General features: G+C 58.7%; 1 protein-coding gene across 2 annotated transcripts; it reads right to left on the bottom strand.

Annotated features, from left to right (window-relative positions):
- Nucleotides 1–2,365: 2,365 nt before the first annotated feature.
- Nucleotides 2,366–7,542, bottom strand: DLX3 (distal-less homeobox 3). Of its 2 annotated transcripts, XR_009537825.1 has the most exons (4): nt 7,010–7,542; nt 5,777–5,967; nt 2,972–4,196; nt 2,366–2,636 (listed from the first exon to the last, which is right to left on the bottom strand). XR_009537825.1 is itself a non-coding variant. In XM_060136164.1 (3 exons), the coding sequence occupies exons 1-3, from the start codon at nt 7,332–7,334 to the stop codon at nt 3,849–3,851; spliced, it is 864 nt and encodes a 287-aa protein (XP_059992147.1). In that variant the 5' UTR covers nt 7,335–7,542; the 3' UTR covers nt 2,366–3,848. The 2 variants fall into 2 exon arrangements, 1 of the variants encoding a protein (XP_059992147.1); XM_060136164.1 differs by having other exon boundaries at nt 2,366–4,196.
- Between the last annotated feature and the right edge of the window lie 2,499 nt (nt 7,543–10,041).

Raw genomic sequence — 10,041 nt, 5'->3', positions numbered from 1 at the left:
TGACTCCAGCGTGCACATTCCTGACTACAGCATGAAGCTTTTCCAAGCATCAGCCCTGGGGAAGAAGCCCAGCCCCTCCCACCTCCACTTCTCCCAGGGAAGAACTCAGGGAGGAGGCCTGGAGGGTTGGGGTGGGCACAGCTGCCCAGCTCTCTGACACTCTGCCCTGGCGTCTTAGTAACCTGAGCTGCAGAAAAGCCCATGAAGAGCACGCATTCTCCAGACAGACCAGGGTTCAAATCCCAGCATTGCCATGGATTAGGTATGTGAACTTGACAGAGATTGGACCTCTCTGAGCCTCAGCTTCCCCATCTGAAAATTGAACACTATACCACCCCCCTCCCTGGCTGTTGCGAGGATGACATGCAAAGTGCCTGGCATAGAGTAGGAGTTTAGCAAATCCAGCCCTTATTAAGGTTTGGAGAACAGTGATCCTCAGGGCAGACTAGGGTTCCCTCGCCCCCCTCTTCTTCCCTGAAGGTTGTCACGAGGCAACGGGTGTAGTCAAGAAGCACCTGGCAGAAGATGGGCTCGGCTGCCCCACCTAGGCACTCTGCCAGGTCCCCACCCAAGTCCCTGTCCTCGTGGCTCTCCTACCCACCAGGGCTGTGAAGAGGGCCACCTGCCTGGCCTGGAGGTGAGGAGAGGAGGAGGGGGAGGTGAGAGGCGGGGCTGACCCTGAGGGAGGTCACCCGGGCAGTTAATCCAGCCTGACAGAGCAGGGATGAGCAGGGAGGAATTAGGGAGCTTACAACATCCTTTCATCCCGCAGCAGCCCGCCCGCCAGCCTGCCCGCCCAGCCTCCCTCCTTCCTTCCTCTCTCTTTCTGCCCTTTTTTTTCCCTCTCCCTCCCTTTGCTGGCAGCCCAGTCCTAATAAAATGCAGTGTCTCCAGTAAGTCTGCCCGGCTGCCGCCTCGCTGCTCCTGCCTGCACGCAGCCCTCAACCCAAACTGCTCAGCTCAGCCCCGCCTGGCAGCTGCCACTTAACCCTTGCCAGCCTGGCTGGCGTCCGTGGGCTGGAGGCCCTCCTCCCTTCCACCACCCTCGGGCGTGGTGGGAGGGGAGGCGAGGCGTATGTTCTGAGAGGCAGAGGGTGAGGCGAGGGCTGGAGGGCCCCCACGTTCTGGAGCCCTGCTGTCCCACAAGGCCCTTCTGTCTTCTGCCTTCTCAGCCTTATTCTGCCTTGTGCCTCACCGTAGCCACAGAGGCCAAAAGGGTCGGGATTGTTGTTCCCATTTGACAGATGAGGAAACTGAGATTCTGACAGAGGTTCCAGGCGAAGCTGGGTCACCTTGGCTGCTGGGTGGTGTTGCTGACTCCATCCTAGACTTTTTCCAGTACAGGGAGCTGCCTATACCTGTGTGTGTGCCCGTGATGCTCGGGTGACTTGAGCGAGGTGTGTGTGCACCTGTGTACCCCTTGGAATGTACGATTTGTGTATTTGTGTGATGCTACCATGTCTCAGGTGTGCGTTTGGGTCTGTGTACTGGCCTCAGAGGGCAACACGTTTGCCTGAGGTGGGAGTCCGTGTATGTGCGATGGTAGAGAGATGCGTTTCTTGGTACGTGTGTGTATAAGCGAGAGAGGTGGCTTCACAAACGTGTGCGTGCATTCACGCTGTCTCCCATCTGTGCCAAGACGTTTGTTCACACACACACCCCTCCGTTCCTCTTGCCACCTCCAGCTCTCCGTCCCCAGAGTCTGGCAGCTGGAAGAGGAGGGTGGCGGCACTGCTGGCCCAGGCCGGCAGCCGCAGCAGCAAGAGGGCTCTGAGTCAGGGCCCGAGCACTCCCAGGGAAGGTCAACGTGGAGACCCCTTGTCTGTTTCCATGGTCCAGCCTGGATCCCAGTGGCCTGGGGTCCCTGCCAGCTGTGGGACCAGTGGCGTTCCCCCTGCCTGAGGCCTCACCCTCACCCCCAGCTGAAAGGGATAGACAGGAGGGTGAGGGGCCAGGGCATGGAGGCAGGCGGTTTACACGCGTGTGCAAGCGTGTCTGCGTGTGAGCCCAAGATCACAGAGCAGCCCTGAGATGACCCGGTGGCAGTGGCGGAGGGCTGCTGGCTGGCAGGGGATGCCAAGCCACAAGCAGCGTGGAGTCAGGCGGGCCCAGGGCTGGGAGCCTCCCCAGACCGTGGGGGCAGCCATGGGGTCAGAAGCACCTACTACCCGGCGCCAGGCCCAGCCCAGTCCTCGAGCCCAGAGCCCCGGCACTAGGTCCCCAGGGCTCTGACTCCCCCAGGAGACCCTGGAGGCTCTGAGGGCTTTCCCCACCAGACACCTTCCCCAACTCCCGGCCCTCCGCCGAGAGCTGCCTGCCTCTAGCCTCCAGTTCAAAGAGCTCAGTGGTTATTTTCTTCTTTTTTATTAATGTTATATATAAAGATGGGTCCAATAAGAAAGCAGAAATGAGAAGGCTGGGAGGGGGTGGGACTTGGCTTCGTTCCTCTACCCCTGGGGTGGGACTCTTCGAGATCCACCACGTCTCTCCTCTCGCCTGCGCCTCCCACAAACCCAAATCCAGCCGGAGCCCACATCTGTTTCTCTCAGCTCGCGATGCACAGGCAGGTACATCCAGGAGGAAAGGGCCACATAAATAGGAAACCACAGTAGGGAGGAGGCTGCTTCTCTCTGTTGCTTTAAAAAAAAATACATACTATATATATATATATATATAGCTACAGTCTTCTACTTCTCCTTTTCTTCGATGTTCGACCACATCAGGGGTGGAGGAAAGTTAGCTCTGGGGGGCGTCTGGGCCAGGAAGGGGCAGTGCCACTGACCCTTCAGACAGCCACCCCCTCACCCTTAAAGGCACCGAGTTATAACCCTTCCCATGTGCCCCGTGCACCTCACCCGACATTCTCCGTCTTGGTGGGAATTATCCGTTTCCAAGGCCACCGGAAAGGGGGTGTTTTGGGGTTTGTCTTGCCTTGGAGATTTGGGGTTTGGCGCCAAAACTTCCAACTTACTGGAGGAGAGGAATAGGTGGGGTGCGGGCGAGCAGAGGCACCCACACAGGGGAGATTGGTCCTATCTGTTAACAATGCCCTTTGTCTTCCTGTTTTTCAACAGCTTTTGAAACCAAAGTTGTGCAAAGTCCTGTACATGGAAGAAGAATTGGGTCCTCGGGAAGGATGCCTGGGACCCGCCCCTCCTCTCCAACCAAAGCGGGGGAGGGGAGGTGCTCCTTGAGTTCTCTCTAAAGCCACAAATATTAAAAGCTTCCCTTACTTGGGGGCTTTTCTTTGGTTTAACCCTCAAACCCTAAATGAGGGCTAAAAGTTCAGGGCGGGGCTCGTTGAGGTCCCCACCCTGAGTCCCAGTCTCAAGGTTCAATGTCTTTTTGGCAGAGGGAATGCTCAGTTAAGGGGCAGCCCAGGTCCCCATGGCAGGAACTTAGGCCTGGCAGGTCCCAGAATCCACAGTGCCTGGTGCCCCAGCCCAGGCCTGACCTGAAGACGCTCCGCGGTGCCCCCAAGTGCCCAAGGAATCCAGTCTAGGGACTTGGTACTAAGTTTTAGAATCTGGAAGGTGATGAGCCATTTAAAGCCAATCCAGCCTCTTGGAGCAGAAGGGAAACAGCTGTCCCAGCTGCAGTGAAGTTCCCAAACATCTGGAGGGGCACCCCAGTGTCTAGGCAGGGGAAGGGAAATTCAGGGGGCATCCTTGGTCCATGCAAATTTCATCTGGAAGCTCTTGGGTCCCTGGAGGAAGGGGCAAGGGAAGGGGGAAAAGGGGTGTCCTTTCCCCGGTGCTCCTCGATGATTCCTGAGTGTCGGCTAGGACGGAGGCGCCTTCTGCTTGGTCCTGCGGTTCCTTCGTGAGAGGTTCAGGCCAGGTGGGTGCTCAGTACACAGCCCCAGGGTTGGGCGGGGGCCCGGGGGAGGCATGGTGCAGGGCGGCTGGTTGAGGCGGCGGCTGCTGTAAGTGGGGTCCACTCAGGTTCTGTGCATGGTACCAGGAGTTGGTGGGGTCGTCCAGGTAGCTGGGGGAAGCACTGTACGGGAGCGGCGGGGGCAGCTGGCTGCGGGCGGGGGCTGGAGTCGAGTGGGAAGAGGTGTCCCAGAGGGCGGGTGACGGTGGTGAGTTGCAGGCCATGGAATCACTGTTATTGGGGCTGTGCTCCAGGGGCGCCTCCCCGTTCTTGTACAGCTTCTTGAATTTGGAGCGGCGGTTCTGGAACCAGATTTTCACCTGCCCCAGAGAAGAAAGGGGGAGCTAGTTAGCCTCGCAGAACGCTGAGTGAAAACCCATCGGGGAACCCAGCCTAGAGAGGGCAAGGCCAGCACCCACCGTCACACGAGATCCAGGCAAAACCCAGGCACCCGAACCCCCAGGCCAGCATCTTTTTTCTGTCAGGGACAGAACTTCGGCCAGGAACTACTGACTGCCTAGGTCCAAAGCGTGTGACCTTGGGGAAGTTACTTAACCTCTCTGGTTCTTGCTTTCCTCATCTACAAAATGGGGCTGGTGGCAGCACTATTACCTACGTCCTAGGGTTATTATGATGCTCAAATAAGTTAAGACAAATGAAGAACTCAGAACAGCCAGCCATCCTACTGACGTAGTAAAGCACTGAAGAAAAGGCAGCCCAGGTGGGAGATGGGCGGTTTGTGGTATTTTGTTCACATTGGAAACCCAGAAGCAGAGGTGCACAGATACACAGAGACAAACGCACACCCACATAAGCATCTCCACGCGCGGCAATGTACGCACTCACAGCTTCACACACAAGACACCAGGCTATAAAGATACACACACGCACAGATACAGCCAGATAAACACCCTGCAGAGGTGAGCACCCACGTTCACACACTCAGGAGCCCTCCAGGGCTGGCTAAAGGGGGTGACCCGGGGACTCGGGAGCAGGTGAGCCATGATTCCCCAGATTTCCCTTGGGGTTTCTCCCCCTCCCCCTGCTGCTCTCCACCCCATGACTGGTACAAACAATGAATCAGCTCCTCACCGGGTGACCCAGATTCCCGGCGGACCAGGCCCCACGCAGCCGCAACCCAGGCCCATCTGTCAACACCTGTAGGGAGCCAGGCGTCCGCCACTCCTCCCCTGAGCAGTGACAGGCTGCTGGGGGCTTTAGGGACAGACTGGGGGTGGGGGAGTCCCACCTCCGAGTTCCTGTCCGCCTTTGTGGGGAACCTCTGTTCCTGGCTCCGGGCACACACAAAGGGGTGGAGCATTGGGTGCCGAGCAGGAATGCAGTCTTTTGATACAAGCACACATTTCTGTACATGCACTCACCCCCGTGCCCAGTCAAGTACATCTGCCTTGCCATCTATAAGCACAGTGACCCGTTTCGGGTCTCACTCCTTAAGTGTGCTTTCCCACATGTACACAGATCCATTAGCCTGTGTGCAAATATATACATGAATACACGTATATGTACACCTCTTACACACACATGCCCAGCCTGGGGGGAGACACGGTGGAGACTCCTATCAGTAACCAACCCTGTGAGTGACCCACACTGTTGGGGGCCTGTGGGAGCTGTCAGTTCCTGTCAGCTGGGGGCACAGGGAGGACATCTCTCCTTGTGAGAGACTCAGTCGCACAGGTTCACAAATCTGCACGCCTGCACACGTGCTAATGCACAAACTTCTAACAGAGGCTGAGATCCGGGGGCCCCTCCACCCACAGGCAAGGGTTTCAAGGCCCTGCGGGGGACTTAAGAGGCCATCTAGGCTCAGCAGCGCCTGGGGAGTCCCGGGGTCCCGGGGGCCCCACCGAGCCCTCGCGGCCCTCGACCGCCCACCACTGACCTGCGTCTGCGTGAGGCCCAGCTGCGCGGCCAGCTCGGCGCGCTCGGGCAGCGCCAGGTACTGGGCCTTCTGGAAGCGGCGCTGCAGGGCGGCCAGCTGATAGCTGGAGTAGATCGTGCGCGGCTTTCGGACCTTCTTGGGCTTCCCGTTCACCATGCGCACCTCGGCTTCCGGTTCCTCCTTCACGGACACTGAGGGCAACGCACGGGTCAGTGGGCGGCTCAGCCTCGGCCTGCGACCCCGGGGCCCTCATGGGCCCCGCGGGACACCCTCTCTCCGGCCCACCTACTCACCCCGGGACTTCCCGGCTGCTCGCTCCGCCGCCGGCGCCCCGGGTGGGAGCTGCGGCCACAGTGCCGGGCCGGCGGCCGCCCGCGACGCGGCGCTCCCCCGCTCCCAGCTCCGCGCCCCCAGAGCGCGGTCCCGGCGCCAAGCTACCACCGGACGCGCACGGCCGCCGCCTCGCTCTCCGCAGCTCCCGCCACCCACCGTCTGCCCGCCGCCCTGTCACCCGCACCACGCTGTCGGTCGCTTCTCTCCCTCCTTCCCTTCCGTCCTCCCTTCCTTTATTGTTCTTTAAACTTTTTATTTTATTATAGTTTTAGATTTTCAGAAAAGTTGCAGACACATAAGACTCACTTCTTCTTTCCTTCCTTCGCCCTTTCCTCTGTTCCTTTCTTGTGTCCTTTCTCTCACTTTGTCTCTCCACTTTTACGCTGACTCCACTTTTCTCTTTTTCAGTTTCTCCACTCTCCGCTGCTGCTTCCTTCCCTGTTCCGGTAATTCTGAGGGGTCTCTCTCCGTGTCCCCCTCACCTTTCTCCCTCCCCCCCAGCCCAGATCCAAAGCGGGGTCGCAGAGGTTCCAACGCCCGCTGCCTACCCGCCAGCCCTCTACAGCCCGATGGAGGACCGCCTGCTGAAGTGCCCGGAGAGCACCTGGAGCAGGAGGTTCTCTGACATCCACAGCCCCTGCGTCCTCGCCTCGCTCACCCGGATCCTCACCCAGGACCACGGCGCCGCACACGCATCACGCCCCGAAGGCGCGCAGTCTCGGGACTGGAAGGTCGTCTGTCCCCTCTGGGGGTCATCTAGCCCACCTTCTCTAACTTCGGACAGGTACATTTCTTACCCGGGGCGCCTCCCTAGATTTCCGCTCCAATTCCTCGCCTTTCTCTCGCTCGCTCGGGAACCTCCCCGTGTCCCCCACTCTCCCGCGACCCTGTGGTCCTCACCTGGGTCCTGCGCGGGCAGTGGCTGTTCCCGGTAGGCTCCGTATTGCCGGTAGGAGGTTCCGTAGGTATACTCGGACTTGGGCGAATACGCGCCCGTGCCTGCAAGCCCGTTGAGGTTGAACTGGTGGTGGTAGGTGTAGGGGTTCACGGTCTGGCCATAGGGCTGGCCCGAGTAGTAGTCGTGCTGGGGAGCGCTGTAGTAGCCCAGGTCAGTGACGGAAGACTCCGGCAGGGTGGGCGAGTCCTTGGAACCCGCATGGCAGCTGAGCGAGCTGGAGATATCGGTGAGGATGCTACTGAGCTTGCGATCGAAGGAGCCACTCATCCTGGCGGGCGCCGCGCCACCCCCCGGGCTGGCCTCGGCCGGAGCGCCGGAACCGGCAGGAGCGCGGGGGAGGCGGAGGAGACGAGGCGGGGGTGCGTGTCCGGAGGGCAAGGGGAGGGCCCGGCAGCGTCTCTGGGGAGGGTCGGCCGAGGGGCGCTTAGACCATCGCCGGGCTTCCGGCGGTCGCGGCGCGCCTCTCGTAGCGTCCCAATCCACAGTCAAATGCTACCAGCTCCGCCCGGCCAGCCGGTTATAGACTCAATAGTGGAGTCGCAGAGGGAGGCCCCAGCGCTCTGATTGGCTGCAAGTCTTGCCTTCCAGGCAAAACATGCTCTTGAGCTCTTTCGTTCCTCTCTCTCTCTCTCTCTCTCTCTCTCTCTCTCTCATTCTTTGTTGTTACCCAACACACACACACACACACACACACACACACACACACACACACTCACACAGACCCCTCTGTTCCTCCTCCTGTGGGTCCCTCCCTCAGCCCAGATAAACCCCCAGTGTCTCTGAAGGAAAGAGTGGGAGGAGGGTGTCTATCTGTAGAGTCCCCAGGATCCTTCAGTCTGTCTGTCTCTCTGGCTGTGGGTGGAAGGTGGGCTCAGGTGCGACAGAGAAGGAGGGGAAGTTGCCTATTGGGTGTTTGTGGAGGGAGGTGGTCCAAGGTGTGTGTGTGTGGGGAAATGACAGGCAGATAAACACGCCCAAAGTAGGAGCACCCAGGGCTCCTGATAATGTTCTAATTTCTTTTAAAATCAGAAGAAAGGAGAACATTTTAGGTTGAAGAAAATGGTTGAGTGTATATTCATATATTTATTGTCTTCACAGCAATGCAGTCATAAAGTGTAATTCAAAATATATATATTCTTAATGGAGGAAGGGGCTCATCAGGCAAAAGTGCCCTGGGCCTATGAAAGTCATCATTGGGTCCAGGGAGGGTCCTATTGGAGAGGGCCTGGTAGGCAGGTGTGTGGGTGAGGGACTTATGGAGAGGGTGGAGGTGCACAGCCTGTGTGTGGCGATGTTAAAATTATCTCCAAAACTTTCAGAGATGGCCTAGGCTTGCTGGAGGGAACAGGGAACCTGGGGTCCCCATGAGGATGGGCGGGACACAGGCTGGATATCTGTGTGCTTCGGTAAGTTTGGGGGCAGATTCTGTGTATCTGGGACAGCACCGGGGGAGTGTGGGCCTTTTTAGAGGTCAGGGGTAGGGGATGCGTGTACTTGAGGTGTGTGACGGGAGGATTTCAAGTGTTCCGCAGTAGGTACAGAGTTCATTTACATGCAGAGAATGTACGTGAGTGCAGGAGTGTGAGTGTGAGAAAGTGTACCAGTGTATATGGGGGGGGCTGTAAGCAGTGTGAGTGGAGGACCATGGGATGGGGTGTCTGTGTGTGAATGTGTAGTTGTAAACCTATGTACATAGAACTCAGCACCTTCCCGATCTCCGGTAGTTGGGAACCATGATGCTCCACTGAACCCCCTCCCCACAAGAAAGCTCTGAAGAAGAGGCTCTGCTCCCCGGGGACCCCCACCTCCCAGTTCTGTCTAGCCCACAAGGCCAGGCCTCTAGGGCATCCAAATGGTTCCCAACGCTTTAGCGCATTTATCCATTCCACTCTCAATTCTGTTTCTCCGCCTTTCTTGGTGGGGGGAGGGGGAGCTCCTCCAAATATCATTTCCTTGCTGCATATAACGTTCACGCAGGGCTCCCCGTCAATTCTTCTCCTGTCCCCTTTCCCTGCCTGGACGGCTGACGCGTCCCAGGGACACGCAGTGCCAGCGCTCCACCTTCTGGTCAGTCCTGGCCTCTGCGGCCTCCCCAAGTCTCGCCCAGCCCCGAGGAAGGGTCTCCTTCATAGACTCTGTCCGGTAAAGAAGCGTGCAGGGGGCTCTGTGCCCCTTGCCAAAGTCAGACCGCCAGGGCGGGCTGCCAGGGTTCTAAGGGCTTTGATAGCTGCCGTTGGCTGAGACAGAGGGCCACAGTCCGCGGGCCGAGGGGCAGGAGTGCCCGCCAGGTCCAGGTGGCTCCGGGGAGGCGTGGGAAAGGTGGGGGCGGGGGCGGGCTAGAGGAGAGCTATCTGTCTATCTCCGCGTCCCCCCAGCGCCTATCGCCCGCCGCTCCGAGCCCGTGGCGGGACGAGTTACCACCCGCTCTGGATGCCCTCTGTTCTGTTGCCAAGAGGGCGCCTAGAGAGCCCGCGGCGCTGGGGGCAGGAAGGGCACTGGGCAGGCCGGCTCCCCCTCCCAGGATGAGAGCGGGGGAGGCGGGCAGGGCCTGCTTTGGACCTCCCAGCTCTCCAAAGCGTCGGATAAGCCCCTTCGCGGGGGCTCATTCATTCATCCATCCATCAACTGAGACAGAGAAGGGCCAGGTAATTCAGAGAAAGCAGAGAGTCGATCTTCCTCACGCGGTTCTCACAAAGGCCTCACTCCCTTCCCTCCTCACTGCCGCTCCTGAGTAAAGTGAAAGAGCACTGGGCTGGGAGTCCGGAATCCTGGAATCATGAAAGGGTGGTGGTGATGGTGGGTTATGTTAGGATAATTTCTATGCTGCATTCTGCTCTGAAAGTCCAAGAGTTCTAGAAGTGGATTAAAACTGCAGCATTAGGGACTTAAGCGAGCAATTAAACAATTGGTAATGTGAGGTTAGTATCTGGTGCCCCCTTGCCTTCTGTGCTCCAGGACACCAGGGACTGCATCT

This window comes from Lagenorhynchus albirostris, chromosome 20, assembly GCF_949774975.1.
Source record: "Lagenorhynchus albirostris chromosome 20, mLagAlb1.1, whole genome shotgun sequence".
Classification (NCBI taxonomy): Eukaryota; Metazoa; Chordata; class Mammalia; order Artiodactyla; family Delphinidae; genus Lagenorhynchus; species Lagenorhynchus albirostris.
Note: the sequence above shows the minus strand (reverse complement) of the source record. Positions and strands in the feature narration are given on the sequence as shown.